The sequence below is a fragment of the Genypterus blacodes genome, unplaced genomic scaffold, assembly GCF_046128005.1.
Source record: "Genypterus blacodes isolate CSIRO-AG114 ecotype Tasmania unplaced genomic scaffold, CSIRO-AGI_Gbla_v1 ptg000085l_1, whole genome shotgun sequence".
Classification (NCBI taxonomy): domain Eukaryota; kingdom Metazoa; phylum Chordata; class Actinopteri; order Ophidiiformes; family Ophidiidae; genus Genypterus; species Genypterus blacodes.
Window position 1 is genome coordinate 1,701,445 of NW_027466890.1, and position 22,123 is coordinate 1,723,567.

The window sequence follows — 22,123 nt, forward strand, 5'->3', positions numbered from 1 at the left end:
TGAACAAGGAAATCCTGATAATTACACACAATCAACAACCCGACAGGAATTCTTACCTTCTTGCCCTCTAACCCCATCTCCCCTGTTGGACCGTCAGGCCCGATCGCTCCCTGAAACACAAGACAAGTGTCACTTCACCAATAGAGGTCACTATAACACAGCCAGACAGCCGCAATGTAAACAAACATGCATGTGCAGTGTGCTCGTTTGTCACCAATAATAGCAACATGTAATGTATGTGTCACCATCTACACATACTTTGCAGCCTCAATGTGTATATGTTTGTATTTGTGCCTTTGTTGGTGTGTGTGTGTGTGTGTGTGTGTGTGTGTGTGTGTGTGTGTATGAGAGTGAGATTGACACTCCTCGTCTCTCCTTAGGGTGTCACACATGACATCAAACTCCCCTGGTCACTGATTGTTGACTTAATCCCTTCTAATACCAGAATCAGAACACATACGCGCTTACACACACACAGGTATACTGTACACTGTTCGCCTTAAAACACAAACACACACACCAGGATAGTCGGACTGTTTAGATTTCATGGGTGCAACTGTCAAACATAATCAATCTAGAGTGTTAAAAGGCCCACAAGTCCAATAAGCAACGATGATTAATTGAAGCCAGGCAGTGGCCCAATACAGTCATCTGCTCTGCACCTGCGCCTGGAAAAGGTTTCCTCTCTGCTGACGAAGATGATCGTTGATAATGATATTGACGTGATGTGATTATGAAAAACAAGTTGGAGTGATTTTTTTAAAGCAGAATGGAGTTCAACATGACAAAGCCACACAGTCAGCCTCGTTGTGTCAGTGGTTAATGACTGGAGTAGTGGGAGTCTGTAGGTGAACACCCCTAGTTGAAGTGTTATAAGCCTATTGTATATAGAGCTGGATTAGCAGCACTCATTAACATTCCTGTCTGAGGTACCTGCTCCCCACTGCTTGAGTTTACATAGTCTGATTAGCCAGTGTGTAGGAGAAATATTCCAACCTCACAGGCCTCTGAAAAACACTTATGCTCCAATGTTTTTCCTCAAAGTTAATTAATCGCTTAAATTTGTAAAACAAGTGTCTGCCCTTTTCAAAACAAGGGCAGAAAAGGAGCCCTGAGAGCGTGGATTTAAAACAATCAAACCCATAAAATTAAGCTCATTTAATGACAACCGTCCACTACTGAGAAGGAAGGAACGTTTGGGCTACAATATGGAAAACATCAGCTGGAGATTTGTGAGGCAGACGTCACGAGAAGCTATTAGATACAACGCATGGTTTGTCAAATTGGTGATTCCTCATGATCAATATTCATGAGCTGGCTAAAGCTTTGGTTTATGGGAACAGGTCAGGCCCAAGACGCAAAACACAGAGAGAGAGAAGCGCAAACAGAGAGATGTGGTTGTAGATTCCTGGGTGGTTTGATGCGTCATGTTTAATCCCTCAATTTGTACGGCAGAAAACAGTCCGGTCCCATGTTTCTGACAGTCACACCACATGTTATGCTTCTGTGCCGCAAGCCAAGTAGCAATCATCTCAGAGACACACTGCAAGGTGTTAAAAACTGCACGTTTGCATAAAAGTGTTTAAGTTTATGGAGTCTCATTTTACACTTGAATTGCATGTTATCTGAGCTGGCAAAGGTTGAAGTTGACGGATTAAACAATGAGCGAGAGACGAATGAGCAAGCCAGCATTTAGAGGAACCATCCTCCCTAATTAGATTTTATTGGCTGTTGAATTGTCTGCCTCAGTGAAGACAAACCCTTAAGATGTCGAATAAAAGGACATTCTTACTGCCTCCTAAATTAAGTTTTATTTTGTTTTACATTTACATGTTATACTAGTAATGGAAAGTTTTCCCCATCCAGACAGGTCAAGATTTGTGTATGGTGGAACACACACACACACACGCACACACACACACACACAGATAAACATGCTGTATGTGCAAGTTTTTGGGGTGGACATCTCGGTATGTTCTAGGTTTGCACATCTTAATGTGTGCAGGAGGACCATCACAGTTGGACGTCTTCAGGCAGATTTACTGGCAGTGGGAGCTGCTGACACTGGAATTAATTGAAAGCACAGCTTGAGGTATGAGAGTGTGTCCAGGCCGACCACAGCTACAGTAGACCAATCTCCCACAGACGCCGCAGACAAAAGACACTCAATGCTATTTCATCCCTCTTGCCAGCTGGCTCAGTGGACACTCAATAGGCCGCAGCTATAAAATGGATCCTTTAAAAGGCTTTGAGGAAGGTCAACAACAGGGTCCACACACCACAGGAGACCTTCATCGACAGACAGAGAACAAGACCAGCAGGAGAAACTGAGGTGCCTCCAACACTGACGTCAACAGTATTTGTTTTACTGCATCTTGCAGTTCCAAACTGCAACCATCATCATTAGAATCAATCATCATCGACATCATCATCATCATCAATACCTTTGCCACTAATGTTGAGTATTCTATGATAAATCCATTTATTCACATGCTCCTAGGTCAGCTTTACTTTAGTCTGTGAATAGTGTTGTACAGTGCTTTATTCTAGAAAGTCTCACTTTCACAAAAAATATCCCGTTTCTGCATTGACAGCCTGTCATTCCTATCATATCATAAGTACTCATTGCACTGTTTTACAGAATAATAAATGAGCAGATTGTTTTACACATGCTTGGAGCTCTTCCAGTGGTTATAATGCGTGCCACCTTGCGAAACAGAAGAAATTGTCTCATTCCCTTTGACTTTGACCCCAGGAATGTGTTGTGCAAGCACCCCTGAGAAGTAAACACGCGACATGAGCGGAGAAAGAGTTCCATATCACTTCATTATGTGCTCACACACATTCTTTCCAATGGCTGAACAACAATGGTGCAACTGTAAACAAAACTGTACATAGAACAGAATTTTGATGTGTTTCTAAACACATTTGGCAAGTGAACATTGACGTCAAGATCTGACAATGACGCTGCAGAAAACACAGGTGCAAAACCTACCCGTAAGCCTTTGGGTCCTCTGGTACCGCTTGGCCCGGCAGCTCCAGCGGGGCCCTGATGCACAAAAGAAAACGTGAATAAAGAGCGAAAAGAGGAGGAAAGGAGAAAGAGAAAAAGACATAAAACAAAGGTTTCCACTGACAGAGCACAGAGCCCCACGCTTGTTGACCCTGGGGGCAGCCTGACCTTGAGAGCACACTATGGGGTTTGTTGTTAGATCTGTCACTCACACCAATTACAGGCCTTGCTCTGGAATCCTGCTCCCCTGCACCCCTGAGCCCTGTATTTATGTTTGTTTTGGTGGCTCACTGGCCCCCACCTTCCACCGCTGGTCGCCCCGCACTCGTCTGCTGCAAGGCCGCCGCTCGGGTAGACGGGGGCAGGGGCAGCTTCTAATTGGATAGAGGTGTTGGGCTTTTGATTGACAGGGAGCTAATGCAGCTTCAGCAGGAGGCTGCCAGCCCTCATAATAGTCAGAAATGTCTTCTGCACACTGCGAGTTATTAACACTGTGCAGCACTATCATATGCAGAAGGACGCAATGGCTTAGGTATGATGTGTGTCCTTCCCAGTTGCTAATCTAAGCATTGGAGAAGCCTGTCTGGACTATTTATGGTGAACAATAGCACTTCAAATCCAAAATATCAGATAAAAAAGTGTAAAACCAAGCAGTGATGGCTCATATAATGATTGATTGCATTGGAGTCAAAGGAAGAGAGGAAGGGCCAGGAGAGCGAAAGAGTGATGTCTTACTGGTCTTCCTGGTGGTCCTGAAGGCCCAGTCTCACCTGGCGTCCCAGGGTGACCCTAATTACACATATGTAAACACAATATGCAATAGATCAGAACTGATACAAAACAGGACATCCTGCAATTGACTGGTTTCATTACAAAATCTGAGAACAATACACAATGACACATCACATATCAGCTTTCCAAATGTGTCTTTATACCAGGGGGAATCACACACATAACCTCACTACTTAATGTTGTGCTTTGTTCTGCATAAGATTGAATGAACACACCCACACACACCCACACACACCCACACACACACACACACACACACACACACACACACACACACACACACACAGTATATGTAGATGCACATAGCAGCTTATGTACCAACAAATGAAATGAAATGCCATCTGCAGCATTCATTAATTCAAACAGTAGACAAAAAGACAGACATTTTAAATCTATTGGATCTTGCTTTCCTTTCTCCTTGACTAGGCCATTGGTAAACATTTGAACATATAATGGGGAGAATCTGAGGTCACTCGTGCAAATCCAATAAAGTTTTCCAATATCCACAGCTATGACGCAGTAGGCAACTCTGAACTCACACTGCACCTCCACGGTACTAAATCACACATACCAGCAGTATGAGCTGTCTATTACTAACTATAGATCACTGTTGGTCAGCTCTGTTCACTCTGCATGATGCAGTCTTTTCCAGAGGGTCTGTTTCTGTTTTACAGCTGAGAGGAGTAGAGAGGATTGGGCCAACGGAGAAGTTCCTTATGTGTGTGTGTGTCTGTGTGTGTCTCTGTCTGTGTCTGTGTCTGTGTGTGGTGAAGCCCTCGGAGGAAAACTGACTGGCTGTCAGCCGGCAGGAAAGTGCTATCTGTTTCATCAGGAATGATGACTAAATCCTTACCCACTCCAGTCAGTCACACACAGCAGAGGGCCCCATATCAAATATATCAATTTTTATTACATAAACGCCTGTTGCTCTTTGGTTGGAGAGACAAGAGTGCAGTAAAGGTTCATTTCAATTCCCACGAATCTCAAAAGCTTTGCAGGCACGTTTTAACTGCGATGTGAAGACAAACCAGCATATTGTGATGTCATTAACTATTAAGCGGCCATCTAAGTGCAGTAAATCATTGGAAAAGATCCATTTTCTACTTTGTTGTTGCACTCCATTACCGTTATTGTGAAAGGTTGTCAAACATGCTTTAAGTCTCCTGCTGAGCAATGACATCAGCACCAATGTACATTCACTGAAATCAGGGAAAATCATCCAATGTTTCTTTTCCTATTTCCCATAATTCTGTGCCACTGATCTAATCCCAGACACTGGATTATTCCCATGGGAATACCACACAGATTTAAGTCCAAGATGAGCATTTCTTAGTCAATCCCAGAAAGCCTTGTCTGTCATACAAAACCACTCTTAGAGTTTAAACACTTGCAGCACTCTCAAGTTTGATACTGATGTTTACATTGACCTTCTTTGTGGCTTACCGTTGATCCCTTTTCTCCAGGTGGTCCAGGCAGGCCCACCTCGCCTCGATCCCCCTTAAAACACATAAGCAGAACACTGAATCTCTGAAAACACACATCTTGACAAGAAGAGAAGATTGGACGTGGAATGATGCACAATTAGGTTACAATGGAAGCAGAAGCTAATTCACCTTCTCTCCTGCCAGTCCTGCCTCCCCCACAGGTCCAATGAAACCCACCAAGCCCTGAAAACAAAGACTCAAAGTTAGACAGATGGATGAACACATCAAAAAGACATAATTGTTCCAGATACTGTAGCATGCAGCCAGGTTAGAGTGTCTTACCATTTCTCCCATGGTTCCAACTATCCCTGTGATTCCAGATTCTCCCTGCAGGGACAGAAATGCACTATTAGTCACGTAGATTACTTTAATTATCAACAAAATTATTGTTTATTTTGCTGTCACCTTAACTCCCTCTGCCCCGATCTTCCCAGGAAATCCTTTTCTGCCCTGTCTACCCTGAAAAAGGCCACAGAAAAATGTGATGAATGGCAAAAATAGATATATGAAGCGATATATGCCATGTCAGGTCTTATTCACTGTACATGCTGCTGCGACAGGCAAAAGCATTACATATACTGTAGTAGCAATAGTACATTGTGGCATGCTGGGGCTGTGAAAGCGCTCAGCGATGGTGAGTGCCATTCCTGCAGACACAGTCATTCTTGGGGTTAAGAGGAGGGTAAGTGTGTTTTTCCAAACCAGCAATAAGTCCAAGTCAAAAAAAAATGTAACTCCTAAAGACTATGTGAATGAAATTACTTAACAACCCTAAATCCATACACCAGAATCCTTGGCAGCTTTCACGAGAAAACACAACCTCGCCTTTTATTTCAATCAGAAGCAGATAGTAAAAGTAGATTCTTGTAGTAGCATAAGAATTAATATGCTCTGCCTGTTTTTGTGACTTCTTATTGCCTGATTTTGATTTATGTTTGGATCCGACTACATTAACAAGAAGAAGAAGAAGAGGAAATAAAGACATAAAAAATACTAAAGGACCTAAGTGCCAAAGCTGAGGGGGGGAACAAACAAAACCTGCACTGATACATGAAATAAATGGTATCTGAGCAGAGCAGAGGGTCTAAAATACAGCTGGATGAGAAGGATGAAGTAGTGGAGGAGGAGGAGGAATCAGACCTGTGGCACGTGGCCAGAAATCACTCTGCTCCTGAAGGAGTCATACACGACTTCCCCTTGGATGAGGGATAAAGCAGGTCAGCGAATGAGGTGTAGGAGTGGGAAGGTGGGAGACAGGGGGGAGTACGGAAAGGCTGGAGTGGGGAGAATGTGCAAGAAAGTAGAGATTATACAAAGAAAGGAAAAATAAAAGCGGGGGGTGGTATAATTGATGAGGAAAAACATGTAGCGGGTGGGTTAAAGTGGGGGAAACAAGAAAAAGAGCTGATTTCGTCGAAACACCTTGTAAAAGCATTTGTAGAGCTCTCTGCCATACAATTACGCCTTTGAAAAACAAAGTCAACACGTTTTCTAATTCTGCTGTGGCCCATTAACATCTTCTGGCACTTTACAGCAGCTGTAAATTTGACCGGTCATAAACTGTGTGATGGCAGTTATCACCCCCTGGTGGTTAAGAACAGGGATTGCATCCTGTTGTGAGATGGCATTCTTCCAGAATAACCATGCCTATAAACTCCCAGCTACACACACACACACACACACACACACACACACAGACAGCTTCTCTCTGATGCAAACGAAGAAGAATCCATAACAGTGAAATTTTACTACCCCGAGTAAATTTCAAATTAGCTCCAAAGGCCGCAAATATAAGTGCTGACCCTTGAAATTAAAGTAAAGCAATTACGCAAACCGCATCTGCACTGCTGATTGTGAAACTTCAATACGTGTGAATTGGACTAAACACTGATCACATCAGCTGATATCAGTTACATCAGCTGACACCATGCCAGCAATTCATTGTTCTGTTAAAGATGAAGCCATAACACATGCATGCAGATGTAGCTTCATACACACACACACACACACACACACACACACACACACACACACACACACACACACTCTCTCTCTCTCTCTCTTTCTCTCTCTCTCTCTCAAGCGGTGGGTTAACTACAGATGTAAAGCGGATGAATGAAACCACAACCATGCAAGCAACCAGGTGGTTTGATTGTTAAGCATGAGACTTTAGTGTAAACACCGTAAACAAAATGGCTGACTAACACGCACACATGCACACATGCACACACACATGCACACATTATTCCTCCACATGCTGAATTCCTACAAAGCGAACAAGCAGCGGTTAAGAGGGCCTTGGGGGCTGGGCAGACTCAATCAAAAGAACTGACTCATTCCTGTCATTGGTTCAATTCCCACCAGATAAGTGACAACTTACCTCGAGTCCTGCTGGTCCTGGTGGTCCGATCGGACCCTCATCTCCCTGGAAACAGATGAAATTGATCTTAGGAGCCTGAATCATGTTCTGGAACATTCAGCAGACAGTGTTTCAGCCATTAAAAAAAAACATTGTATGCCTTTTGCTGCTATCCTATCTTACCTCTAAGCCAGGGACCCCTCTTGGGCCTGGTAAACCTCTGAGCCCCAGCTTTCCCTGTTGGTTAAACACATGTATACTGTAAATGTCTTGCAGTTTGGAGAGTTAAATGGAGTTTTTACACACATGACATTTTTAAATGTAGGTTTTTAAGTATCTTAGTATTCTAAGTATAGAAGGCAGATCTATATTGAATACCCTGTTATATTTATGTCATATTTTGCCATAATTAGGTTTTTAAAATGATGGTTTCACCCACCTTTGGTCCTTCAAGGCCGTTATCCCCAGGGGGTCCCATGTCACCAGGGAAACCCTGTTATGATCAATGTAATGGATTCAACATTTGAAACTGAAATACAGACTCACACATTCTATATGGAACTAGTATATGTTAATTTCACTCACACACACATACAGTACATACACAATTTATATACATGGATAGCTGAGAGCAGGCATGATCCGATGATGTTATATCCTATCTCATTATTCTCTCACAACCGTTATTGGCCAAAATCATGCATTGTGTCAGAAGCTTTAGATCCATGAACTGACCTCCAGGCCTGGTGGTCCAGATGCACCATCAGGACCTCTCTCTCCTGCCTTGCCCTGTGACAAACCCAGACAAGAGAAAAACATGAAAAAACTCAATATGCCTTGGCAACAAAATCCAAGGAAATGTCTTTACCGAAAGGCGTATTTTCACACATCATCATTGTGTCTTTATAACATTCTCTGTATGCATTTCCCCATTGTTGTTGTTGTTGTTATTGTTATAGCCAGGACAAGATGTTGTAGGGTTGTAGGACTAACCTGTGGTCCTGGTGTCCCACGCACACCTGGTAACCCTGGAGCTCCTTGGATGCCCTGTCCAATACAAACACAACCATAATAAAACTAAGACAGACAGCGGGACACGCTTCAGAAGCATAAACCAGAACTTTAAATTCTGTTCTGAGGGAGGAAACATTAGACATGCAGCACTCTGTTCTGTATATCTGTTATCTCATGGGACAACTGCGCTCTACGAATCTCAGAGGGTTCGATTTTTGCTTACACACACAAAAATTAGGAGGGTTTACATAAGAATTTCCATCGGCACACATCTGGCTAAGTCGTTCTCCAAAGCTCTGCAACAAAGGCTGTGTAATGTGCGGTGTGTGTGTGTGTGTGTGTGTGTGTGTGTGTGTGTGAGAGAGAGCTTTTGGGGCATGGGGGCAAGGGGCTGATGAGGGGAAAAGAACTTGGGGGGAGGGGGGTGACAGGAGTCTGGAGTAGTTATTTGAGCTTTTGTGTTAGAGTGTCAATCTACCTTGTCTCCTTGGTAACCAATCTCCCCTTGCTCTCCGGGAATCCCGATTTCACCCTGATGGAGAGAAGATGAAGAAATATAGGAAGATGGAAGGAATACAGACAGAAAGGAAAAGAAAGAAAGAAATTAGGGGGAGTGATACAAGAATGATGAAGTCCCACTTCACATTTAGCTTTTGCTTTTAGACAATCACAGGTCTGCTGAAATGAGCATTCACACACAGCAATCTACCCAAGTGTCAGAGAGGAGATATTACAACTAGAACATAAGCCAACCTCTCTTTAAGTGGTGTCAATCTGTTTTTTACAGAAGTATTTGATGGAAGTTACTCCATACACCCCCTACACACACACACGTCATATAGAATAGGCCAGTGTTCAACAGACGACTGTAGATGACAGCTTAGAAATGATTGGCGGGGCAAGTCTAGGTTACTTTAAACTACGACACAATGGCTTTCATTGATATGACACAGGAAAGACTCACACGGGTGGAAATTGCAGAAATGAGACAAACCCCATGCTTTACCAAGGAGCAAGAAATCATGTTGAGTTTTGTATTGCTTCGGTCAAAGGTGGCCGCTCATGAAAGCATGCTCTATGTTTAAAGGCCGGACAGAGACGGCTAAGATGCAAAGGAGAACATATCCATCACATGCTGCTCAAACTCAGGCCAATAACGGGAATATTCAGATCACCTTATCACCTTTCAGTCCTGGTTCTCCAGGGTTCCCAGGCACCCCCTGGAACAAACACCAACACATGGGTTAGGAAGGGACCCTCCAAACCTAAACCCCTGCTACATTCACACCCTCAGCAGGAACACACTGACTACTGTTGACTCTGCTGGATGTTTGACTCTGGTAAGGTATGAAGGGCACTAATGAAATTCTTACCCAAATTCTGCTCATTAACTGTAAATACATGTATGATGCAATATATGGCAGCCAGCGCAGGACAAACTGTGAGCACGGCAGGTAGGTTTTCATTTGAGTGTGGGATTACCTTCAGTCCATTAGGTCCTGGAAGACCCATTTCTCCGAGAGGTCCCATGTCACCCTTATACCAGAAGAGGAAACACATATATTCAGTGATTGCATGTGTGTGACTTGAAGCTAAACAAAGGGCTCAGTTCAATTGGACACACACATATGTATTTGGCATTCATTACATGGTCATGAAAGTCATTTTTGTTTTTCACAATTATCAAGACTGCCATCATATTGGACACTGTGCACAATGTTGGACCATGATAGACAGTGAAATACAGAAGAATAGAAATGGATCCTTCGATCTGAAGCCAAGCCTCTGTAGCTGATTCTCTTTCATGAAGTGCCGGAATCAGATGCTGGGAATGCTAATGAATAAATGGTTGGGATCACATCTGTGCCATCGCTGAAAACAGAGCTAGCACCAGTATACGAGATGAGATTACAATTATCAAGGAGAGGGGGAGAGTGGTTTTTGAGACATTCCTCAAGGATCATACCAATTATACATACAATGTCAGACATAATTGGATTATTTTTGTTCTTGTTGGTGTGTAAGGCAAAGAGGATAGACATGACTGCAGTCACCTCCGTTAAATCTCTCCTGAAATGTGCGTCACCCTGACGAGAACACGAGACTCCACAGGCGGCTGCTACTTGTTAAGCTTCAGGGTGGCCGCAGCACAGTGCATTCTGCTTTACAGTGCATTTGAACCATCATTCTTAAGCTGCTTTATGTGGTGTTGGGGGTTAAAATGTTAAATGTCATTCATCAAGTCAAATAAAATGTAGTTATGAGGTTGTTTTAAGAGAGGTTTGTGTTTTATGGAGCAATTTACAGATCAACACAGGTCACATAAAAAATAATAACAAATGAGAATTAACAGGATACTGCTAGAACGATCCTACGAGTAATGAACAGCTAAATACTTAACAAGAGTACAACTATGTAAGTGCTGTCCGGCTCCAGGCCTGTAGGGGGCCCACTGACATTACACTCTGTATTCGACAACATACTATTTCCCGCTGACCAATCAAAACCTGTTATGCATTAATAAATAAAACATACACAGTTGTTTGCACAACTTATACATCAATTCTGCATTATACTGCAATAATTTGACTTGAAGTGGATTTGTCACAGGTTCAATTCTTTAGCCCCGTTGATAGCACATCTGCATATAATGGGAGTGTTGATGGGGTCCAACAAAAGCTGGCTTCAGCACAAAGGACAATTATTTCGGGCTACTGTTAAAGTAGAACAATTTTCTGCTTGTTTTAGAAAATGTGATTTTAAAGCAATGACTTGTTAAGACAGATGTTGTATATACTTTCTGACATAGGAATGAGAGCTGTAACGTGGTGTTTATAGATTTGTAGGCTAGACACACTTCATGTCAAACGGATAATCAGAGGTACAAAGTCAGCAACATTTTCAGGTTAGCACACTACATTTTGTCTTTATTCCTTTAAACTAACATTTTCGCTCCTTTAACGGTGGCCTGCTTGCAGCCTCCTGAAGGGTGTTTGTATATTTATATCGTGAAGTGCAGCTCAGTGCTGCTGGTGTGTGTACTGTCAGCTCAGATGGACAGAGGGGATACGGAGCTTAGAGCAGAGCTGTAATCACGGCCCTCCATACTTCCAATTACAGACCTACTACCACCGCTGGTGGCCTAGAATAGACCAGGAGGAGCAGCATTGATGAGAAGACGGGACACGACAAGAGAAACCAGTGAGACGTTATAATCAGACACAATTATGTGGCTGGGGCTGAGCGGGCAAGGAGGGATGGTGATGGGTGGGCGGCTGGTGAGAAAAGGGGAGTTCCTGTTCAAAAACACTTGATTAAAGAGAGATTTACAGGGGAAGCATGACACCAGGGACAGGGGCTGCTGATTAACTGCTGGATCATCTACAGATCAATGCCATGTTTGTCATGCAAGGAAGCGGGTTTGACAAACAGCAAGTTTTAAATGCAAATCATAGAGTGCATGCAAAAAATAACTTTCAGTGTGTGATTGGTTCCATCCACTTTCGGCATTTTCCCAACTAAATATGTTTACAGCGGTAAACAACTTAGAGTTGACGGTTAGTTTCCCACCAAAGTGTCTGGCAGTATAAAGACTGCCCAGGGTTAGATAATGAGAGGCAATTGAAAGCGTTTTCTCAATTAACCAAGCATATAAATACCCAGTATATGTCTTTAATGGCTGTGTAGTTATGGGCTGTAGTAGTATGTTAAAAGAGGATGTTTCAAAACAGGAAAACAGAACACACTTGATACCGAGATATACAAACTCCACTACTCACAATAAGTCCAAGAACTCCGTTTGGACCAGGGGCTCCCATCTGGCCCTAGTAAGAGAGGAGAGGAGGAGGAGAAAGAGTGAGAGTGAGTGAGATGAAGGGGCAGAGGGAGAAGGAGCAAGTTTCTGGGGTTATTGGCTCTTTTTTAAACAAACATGCTCTGAAGAGTGGCTCAGTGTTCCTCGTAGGCTTATGAGAGAGGGCTGTGTGTATGTGGGAGAGTGTGTGTGTGAGGTGAGGGTGGGGGGGGGGGGGGGGGGGGTTCTGAGCCCTTCGTCCTACAGTGGCAATTTCAAATCTGCAGGTTCATTCTCTCTCAAACAACAAGAGTGAGACAGATACTCACGAATGTAGAAACACAATGTTTCATGTATACTTTCATTATTTCATAGACAAACAGAGGGAATCACCTTCTTCTAGGGAACCCAGACCGCAGAAATATAGGGGGAAAAGGTGAATTTACAGAAACATGTACCTGTTTGCATAATGGGGCTTCAGTATTACACAAAGTTGCTAGAAATCAAAAATGAGAAACTTCCAGAAAGATGAAGAGTTTGAACGAAATCCAAACACATCGAAGGAATTGAATGTAAGAACACACGTGGCTTAAATGTCTCTCAAAGTAAGCACATGAAAAGTGTTTTATGATTGAAAACTAGCTGTTGGCCTTGAAAGATTTATAAGGAGTTTGGGTGTCGAGGTGTAAGACTGAACCATTGCAAAACTTTAATTAAATTACAACTTTTTTTACTTGGAACTACAGCTGTGCACTTCTGTATGTACTTCTATTTATCATGTTTATGTTTATGTTTAAGTGTGCTACTGAGCAACTTGCTGGGGTGTTTATGTTTTTATTTGAGGGCTTCTCACTTTGACTGATGAAGTGTTAAATAAAAAAAAAGTTAAAAAAATCACACTGGATCTCTATAAATAGTGAAAACACTAATGTGATGTTTTCCATATGGGCACAGACATGCAGCAGACTGTGTTAATAGTCTGTGCTGACCTGTCGTTGCGGACACAGGAATTATTAGTCAAAATGACATCCTATTACATCATTTACTGTTCTTGGATATCACCTTCTAATATGTGTGTGTGCGTGTGTGTGTGTATGTGGCCAATTTACAGTTGGGAATGGAAAAAAGTTGCATTTGCAAAGCCAAGCCAGTTAGCTGGTTGAATTTTAATAGGGAGGCTTTGAAAAGAAGGCCAAAGGGAAATTATCTGAAGCATGAGATGGGATGAAATCAAATGCAGCGACTTCACCCGAAAACTCCCTTTAAACAAAACACAAGGAACCTCAAGTTTCTGTCCAGACCTTTGTATGTATGTGTGTGCGTGTGTATGTGTGGGAGAGAGTGTGTACAGTGCATGCATACTGTAATGTAAAGTATCTATTTATGTAGGTGTGTGACTGTGAGTAAGTGTGTGACTGTGACGTACAGGTTCACCATCTGGTCCCGGCGGTCCTCTCTCCCCAAAGTCCCCAGGAAACCCCTGAAGAGCGAGTGAGCCCGTGAGGGAGGCAGAGAAAGAGAGAGAGAGAGAGAGGGAGGCTTTTAAGTTCACACGCAAAAAAAATCACCAACAAAGCTCAAACACCCAACAAAACAAATTGCTATACAGTTCACCGCCTGCTTTATGAAATGTGCAGCGCCAATTATGAGCTTGTGTGGTTTGATTGTGCAAAAACCCCTGCGATAAGAAGGAATTTCAAAACCCTAAATTATAGCATTAAAAGTAAATCTGTGTAAAAACACCTTTCATCTGCACAGTTCCACTCCAAAATGCACATATAGATTATATAATTATGTTTCTACTGTTACACAACCAAACTACTACTTGCAATTATACTGCACTTATATCAATTTCGCTGTGACAAATTTAACATTAGACTCAAAAAAACAAAAATCGACGAAATTAGTACATAAACGCCCCATTATGAGGCATTAAATCTATCAGCTAAGGGGTGTAGACGGTAAATGATTGTACTAAGGCTGAGTGGGATCTAAATGTGACGAGAGAGACCCGGCAGCTGAGCAATTATTCCGTCCACTTAGCAGTAAATGAGGAGTTGATGTGAGCGACGCTGACAGACGGCGGTGTAAGAAGAAGAAGAAGAAAGCACAGTGGCCGAGCCAGCGTCCAGAGCAGTGAACGGCTCGAAGCGGCTGCAATTACACCGGTAAGAGCAGCGTGTGTGTGTTTGGTCTAATCTCTCACCTGACCTGCCATAAATGTGATGGGATGTTGTGTGCAGATTGTTTGGTACAATCTGCACACAACATCCCATCACATTTATGAACTCAATACAGCTCTGTCCTCTTTTGTTCTCGAGTGCTATTAAGCCATTTTTACTTTGGAGATCCAACCAACTTCAGTCCTCCTTGGGCTGTACTATGCTGCTGAGAAATGGGACGTACAGGGAGGGGGAAATCTGTCTCCCAGACCACGGCGGATGCTTTGGAAACAGTGGACGCACAGGTTTTCACATCGAGCGCCCTAGGAGAGGGGCTGTGGGTGGGGGGGGGGTGGGGAGGATGGAACACAAGTGCAGCAAAACCTTCCAAAGCATAACGCTGACCCCCAGAAGATAAATCATCCAGCTGTTACCGCTGCCGTATAAACAAGGGACAAATGTGGGAAACCCAGCTGAGCCAAGTGCAGATCTTAGAAGAATCAGGCTTTGATCAGAGGCCTCAGTGTCTGCGCATTTTAAAAACGACGATGGGACGCCCTGTCCCCGAAGCCGCTGACCCTTCCAGATCAAAACACATCGCATGGGAGCGTTGTGCACTCTTGTTTTGATGAAGAGAGTGCGACTGATGAACCCAGAAAAACGATTTAAAGAACTAAAAAAATTCCGAACACAACGAAGGAATTGAATGTAAGAAACACACGTGGCTTAAATGTCTCTCAAAGTAACCACATGAAAAGTGTTATATGATTGAAAAGAAAAAGAAAAAGAACTGTTGGCCTTGAGTTTTTATGCTCTCCAGCTTTTTTGTGATCATATTTATTCTCCCCCCCCGCTGCTATGTCAATCTATTCAGGACTTCCTGGCTCGGTGTGTTTATCCTCGACGGAGCACAAACGCGGCGGTGATGGCCGTTAAAACGCCTGGCTGGGGTTCAGGTGCTTCTCCTGTTCACTCTCCTCTGTCATGGAGGAGAAGAAGGATCCCTCATGAAATCCTCTTGTAAACGGCCGACATTTTCCATCCAGGAGCCCCAAAAAAACGAGAGGGTTGTGCGTTAAAGTGGGTTGTGAGGGTCTGCGTGCATTCAAAGTACCTGAATGTGCACGGATGCATGGGTTCGTGATGTGCGATGCTTTCTGTTTCTGCTCTTCACAAATTGCAATGACTGCTTCGCCTTATGCATGCATTTAACTTCTGCATGACCTGCGCCCCAGTGAAACAGTGAAAATGCCATAATGGGCTTTTTACGTTGCAGTAAAGGATAAATGGGTTAAGGAGTCTCAATAGTCCCTTAGGTGGAGGCTGTTCCGACGCAGCTGCATTAAAGTGGGGATAACAGCAAACACACACTCCGTCCCGCTCTGTTTCCCTCTCATAAACACCACGCACACACACAACAATCGAATGCAAATGTGCACTGGTGACGCCTCACACACGGCAAATACGCAACTAGGTGTCACACACACACAGATACATACATCCGCGGCTACCTCGACTTGTTTCATTGGCCTTCCGATTTGCAGATCTAGAAGCCACACACACACTTGCTGAGCTGCCACCGGCTTTCGCGTGCAGTCAGACTATCGAGGCCTTTAAATGCCTTATAGTATTTACTGAGAAGCCCAATAAGCAACAGCTGCAGGATGATCTCAGCAGTGTGTGTGTAAGGGTTCCATACGCTTCTCTGAAACACACTGTCAAACCGGCTTTGAACACTCTCGGACACACACAACAGAACTCGCAGCTTCCTCCAAATGGCTCGGTTCCATCCTCCAAGGGGGGTGACCGAAAGCCCCTTTACTTCAACAAAAGACTTTCTTGTTGCAAGACCCCAACATGCGACTGGTGGGACTTGACAGCATTCACACTGCTGTTAACCCTTCCAGCAACCATGGAAACAGTGAGCGTCAGAGTCCAACAATGACGCATATGTGGAGCGTATAAATTTTGACATGTGTAGGTGTGTGACCAAATGTGACCCAAATGGAAAACGCGAAGAGGTGAAACCAGATTATAACCGCGGGAATATTCACACGCACATCAAATGCACAGACAAAGACAAAGACATTTCACACTTTGGAATGATTATTTGTAAAGTATGTTGAGACAAAACTTTACCGGCCTACCCATCTTGCCCCTCTTCCCTGGTTCACCGGGAATACCCTGGAAATGAAAACAAGAGAGAGAGGACAGATGTAAGGACAGAATCAAGGATGTCCAGAGAGAGAGAGAGAGAGAGAGAGACAGAGAGAGAGAGAGAGAGAGAGCGACCGAGCAGGAGGGAGAGAGATGGGAATTGAGAAGCGAGTAAAACAAGGAGGAAAGGAGACAGGAGAACAAACAGATGTTATGTAAACACCATATCAAAAACCCAAACACAACTCTCTTGGGCATGAAACAAGCCGCAAAACACAATATAAAAGCTGCGGCTGTGTGCTTCTGTCAGCTGGTGCTTTATCAGATGAGGGGAACAGCTGAGCAGCGGATCGCCCATCATTTTTCGGGCTCATTGCGGGACATTTAGTGCCGCTTCTCATGTATGTATGTTAAATAAACATGGTCATCTCGCTTGGGAGAGGACAGGCAGGAGGGGTTAACTTAAGTGGACTAATAGCGCCATGTTTAAGAGGCTGGGCACAGGGTGTGTGTGTGTGTGTGTGAGGGGGGGGGGCCTTTGAACTGAGGAGTATAGCCAGTTCAGAGGGCTCTAACGGGGTTAGTCGGGGTTTAATCATATGAGTCATCAACACTCTCTACAGTAGTGTCTCATCTCAGACAGCTGGGTTCTGCTCCTGTGTTACAACAATAACAAGACAGCTGAGGGGCACGACAGAGGAGGCACCCCTGTCATCATACAGTCATTAGCTCGGGTCGGCTGGTCTCAAACTAGACTTCACGTCAAGGAAGAGATGGAAAGTACTCCAGTAGTTATAACTCAGCAGATTTTGCAGAGTTTACTTTGTTGGCTTTCCATTTCTCTTCCCTCCAAAGTTCACTATTTCTCTTTCATTCATTTCCTTCTCTACTTTTTCTCCAATTATTCCATCCTGTCACTTCCCCTCTGTTATTCCCTTATTTCTTCCTTAATCCTCCTTCATATTTCCATTGTTATCTTCAAATGATCCAACACTCTGCCTTTCTTCACCATGTATATGTTTTACTTTTGAGTCAATTTTAGAGCTGAAACATGACACTGACATTTTCCCTTTACTGCAATGCATTTCTCTTAAGTGGCACCGCTATGTTTGTTCCAAGTCATTGCATTGTGCTTGACCATAGAGAGAATCAATATACACAGAGAGGAACTCACTCTTTCGCCATCAGGACCGGGCAGGCCAAACAGCCCCGGGATTCCAATGAAACCCTGCACAGAGAAGAGGAGGAGAGAGGAGAACGAGAAAAGGAGGAGAGAAGAGGAATACGTGATCCCGGTGTGACGCCGTTGCAAATTACAGGAAGGACAACACACACACTCCTGTTGGTTTTATGGCCACAAAGTTTGGAGGGCTGCAGACAATTGACAGCTTGAATAGGTTGGGGCTTCCACGAAGAACCAAGCCATGAGGCAAGTGTATATGCCCATGGACTGCATGGTGCTGGCTTCCACGATGTAGTCCAAGGGCACATACCCTCACGCCAGGGATCTCTGAAGATAGAGCAGGGCGTCACACTTGGCTGTCGGCACAGGGAGACGGGCGAGCAGACACTACGAGTGACTGTCGCAGTCGCAGGTGAAAGTAGGGTAGAGTCGCCATATGTGTACACAATGTGGAGAGAGCGGAGGGAGAGAGAGAGAGATAGAGAGAGAGAGAGAGAGAGAGAGAGAGAGGACTAGAATGCCTCCTTAAGACAGCAGGGCCTCATACAGAGCTTAAACAGGAAATTCCAGCCAGTGGGGGCAGGGGAAGCTTCGGAGCAGCCAAGGAGAGCTGATAAAGAACCTTTATTGGAATGCAAGATTTAAAAAAAATAAAAATCAGAACTTGTGTCTTGTGTGTGTGTTTCTCTATTTGTGTACTTACAGGGCGTGTGTGTTTGTGTGTTGAAGCTTATCAAGGGTTGCAGTCTTTTCCCTGAATGGCGTACAGTTATGTGTGTGTGTGTGTGTGTGTGTGTGTTTATGTGTGTGTGTGTCTGTGTGTGTGTGTGTACATCACAGCTAAGGGTCCTAAGTTTAGCATACTAATAATAGTGGCACACACGCCGCCAGGCTGTATCTACATGTATGAATGTGTTTGTGCGTGCTTGGGCCGGTGCCGCTGCCATGTTGCACTGCATGTTTATACTGGTTGAAAATGCATGCATTTACATATAGCATGCATGCATTACATAACCTAAATACATTGGGTTTAGAGCACAAATCAGCGATAATATGAAGTGTTGCATTTAATTAATTTGCTGCTTGAGTCTCTTCATATTAAATGTCGGTGCATTAAGTGACAACCTTGCAATTCTCCATCCTGTCAAAGCAACCAGTGTTACCAGTGAGACGCACGAGAGGGAAATCAAACAGGTAAAGAAATTCAGTGAACCTACCCTGACGCCTTTAGGCCCCAATGGTCCTATAGGCCCTGGTAAACCCTGGAAAACAAAGAGAGGAACTTCATTTCAGAGGTTCCACAATCTACACTGATGCACACCTGAATAGACACTGTGATTATGTTTTTGTCATTGTGCATCATGAAGGGATTGAGAAGTGGCAAACTGAAGTAAAACAATTAACAAAATACAACAAAAACATATTGAAAATGTCATTGGCTTCTATAATGCAGCAGCATCCTGTTTCCAGGTGCATTTTACCCGAGAGAAGCTCTAAATCAGCTGTCTTAACGTAACCAAACATTCCCCTCTGACCCGCACTAAAGCCCTCATTATTGTACCAGTCACAGTAGAGGATTTACTGCACCTGCCTGCCAGGATAACCTTTGGCACCTGGACTTCCGTCTGGACCTTGCTCTCCCTGCAGAGGAGAGAGAGAGAGAGAAAGCGGGCGGGGGGGAGAAAATCATAGTAAGTCAAACACACAGACAGGGCATTCTGCACAGTAGCAGTAGTTTCGGAGCGAGAGAGAGAGAGAGAGACAGAGAGAGAGAGAGAGAGAGACAGAGAGAGGGAGAGGGAGAGAATGAACAGAGGGGATGAACAAGGATAACATGGACTTAAATGTTAAACTACCATTTTGATTTCACTATTTATTACAGTATTTAACTGAATACTCTCTTTGTTTGGTGAGCTTAATGTTAATGTTTGCCACTATTTTCAGATGTGGTCACAAAAACAAATCAGGAGTTTAGTATGTGTGCATGCATGCGTGCGTCTGTTTGAGTGTGCACTACATGAAGTACACACACAGCAAAGCAGTGTGGGGGCCAAGAGGGAGCAGAAGTGTTCATGTATAACTTCCTTTGACACACTCCGGACGTGCAGCCACGTGCACTGCTTGCCATTCACTCCCTTGGATAAATATAGAGCATAATGCAGCCAGTTCAAAACCAGACAGTTTGGAGGAGTTTGGCAGGAGCGGGAGCTGAAACTGCAAATCCTGGAAATAACAAAGTAACAAAGTCGATTCCCGAGAGTCATCAACGCTTTACGCAGAGCAGCCAGGCCCTTTTCGCTCTCGTAGCTGCCAAACAGTTGTGCTTATTACTCAATCGCCATTGCCGTGGCGATTCAGACCCGCAGCCAGGGAGGGTGATCGGCGTCAGCAGGCCTCTGTGGGAAAGAGGGGGGCGTTTGAGGATGGACAGAGGAGGATGGAGGAGGACATGAGAGAGGGAACGCACACCTCCTCTCCTCTGAGTGTGGGAACTCCCCGCGCTGGTGACATCACCCGGCGAGCTGGAAGTTACTGTACTCACACTGTGTGACAGTGAGGAGAATGTTCCACTCAGAGCTCCCTGACTAAGGCCTTTCCTCAGTACCAACAGTAGTATGACCCAGCCTGACTGAAAATAGCTCTGGATGCTCCGTACTTAAAATAGTCCTGTTGAGCTGGACCCAGCATGACACGGGCAGGACTCCTCCCATTTGTTCCAGAAGAAGAAAATAAGCAAACAAAAGTTCAATGAATTGCACTTTCAGCTGAATCAGTCAGTTCAACAGACTTAAGATGAAGATGAAGCTAAAATGATGTAGTGAGAGACTGAACATTGATGCTGAACGTGGAATGCCAAGTGACAAAGAAAATGGCAGTGTAATGACTGTGTGTGTGTGTGGGTGTGAGTGTGTGTGAGTGTAACACTGTTGGCCTAGTTGCCTCTTTCTCGTCTCTGTTCCCTCTATTTTCTCTCTGTCTCTCTCTTTCTCTCTTTGGCAGGGCGTTCTGATATCCTGGAGAGCATTGCTGCAGCTCAGTGCATTAGCCAGATGTCTCTCCTCACCAGTACCTCATAACAGGCACAGATATCTGGCTGCCTGCGGCTACACTACGCTTCGGTGCTAGCACACACACACACACACACACACACACACACACACACACACACACGCTATGAAAGATTAGCAACCGTAGAGAGAATGTGAGGGATTAGTCATTGATAACAGCTTTGATGGTCGACACTCTAATGTACTATGATGTTCACACTGTTAATTTAAAAAGGCAAATACAGCAGGTTCTGGTTTGTCCATCAGGTAAAGGGTTCTAAAACATCATCTATGAACAAAAACACAAGAATTTAACTATCATACATACACATTACATCATCTGTTGCATTAGTTTGAAAGTAAAGATACGTTAATGTTTGATAGTTTGTTTTTCATGAGGGTTTCAGTTAAGACTCTGTCGACATTGGTAGATAATGGGGGATAATGATACTCACAGGCTCTCCGGGGAGTCCAGGTGGACCAGGGTAACCTTTCTGTCCCTGCAGAGACACACATACACAACATGTGGTTGAGACATGGAGGCACTGAAATGATTGAATAAGGAAAAGGTGAAAGAAAACACAAGAAAGAAGGAAAACCTGACGAGCACTGGAGACATTTTCTCTCCTGCGCAGGGGTGGGGGGGTTGGGGGTGGGGGGTGACAAGTAGAGTTTTGTGCCGAGTAAAATATGCATGTTAACACTAACAGCACCAGCAGAAAATTTCAGTGCCATGTGCAAGGAATCAATCTGCTCTACTGTCAAGGGATCAGACTTTCCACTGGCCGTGTTCACAGAGAAACGGAGGCTCTGCCAGGATCGTGGCACGTCGAGGATATAAATGCCTTCCTGTTTGAGTCAGATAGCAGGTCCCTCCTCCCACGGCCTCCACTGCAGTCTGACAACCTGACTTAGTGCTTTCGAGAGTTTTGCTGACTCCGGCAACGCAGACCTCCAGCAACACACAGAGAGAGAAGACGGAAAAAGCAGAAAATCCAAGGTGGGAAGACGTGCGTGCCCAGACCACACTTTGACAGAGAAGAAAGGAGAGGGGAAAAGGGGAAAAAAAGAGAGAGAGAAGACTCCCGTTGTCCCGTTTTCCTAAACCACAGCACCAGA

General features: G+C 44.1%; 1 protein-coding gene across 1 annotated transcript in view; it reads right to left on the minus strand.

Annotated features, from left to right (window-relative positions):
- col27a1a (collagen, type XXVII, alpha 1a) overlaps positions 1–22,123 on the minus strand; it is a 57,766-nt gene that overhangs the window by 11,880 nt on the left and 23,763 nt on the right. Inside the window, exons 8-29 of the mRNA XM_076158706.1 lie at positions 21,460–21,504; positions 19,545–19,598; positions 19,175–19,219; positions 17,949–18,002; positions 16,757–16,801; positions 13,882–13,935; positions 12,442–12,486; positions 10,145–10,198; positions 9,838–9,882; positions 9,141–9,194; positions 8,642–8,695; positions 8,384–8,437; positions 8,088–8,141; positions 7,832–7,885; positions 7,670–7,714; positions 5,695–5,748; positions 5,572–5,616; positions 5,419–5,472; positions 5,249–5,302; positions 3,749–3,802; positions 2,996–3,049; positions 57–110 (exon numbers count right to left, since the gene is read on the minus strand). Coding sequence (XP_076014821.1) covers positions 57–110; positions 2,996–3,049; positions 3,749–3,802; positions 5,249–5,302; positions 5,419–5,472; positions 5,572–5,616; positions 5,695–5,748; positions 7,670–7,714; positions 7,832–7,885; positions 8,088–8,141; positions 8,384–8,437; positions 8,642–8,695; positions 9,141–9,194; positions 9,838–9,882; positions 10,145–10,198; positions 12,442–12,486; positions 13,882–13,935; positions 16,757–16,801; positions 17,949–18,002; positions 19,175–19,219; positions 19,545–19,598; positions 21,460–21,504 — 1,125 coding nt within the window. The remainder of the gene's footprint in view (positions 1–56; positions 111–2,995; positions 3,050–3,748; positions 3,803–5,248; positions 5,303–5,418; positions 5,473–5,571; positions 5,617–5,694; positions 5,749–7,669; positions 7,715–7,831; positions 7,886–8,087; positions 8,142–8,383; positions 8,438–8,641; positions 8,696–9,140; positions 9,195–9,837; positions 9,883–10,144; positions 10,199–12,441; positions 12,487–13,881; positions 13,936–16,756; positions 16,802–17,948; positions 18,003–19,174; positions 19,220–19,544; positions 19,599–21,459; positions 21,505–22,123) is intronic.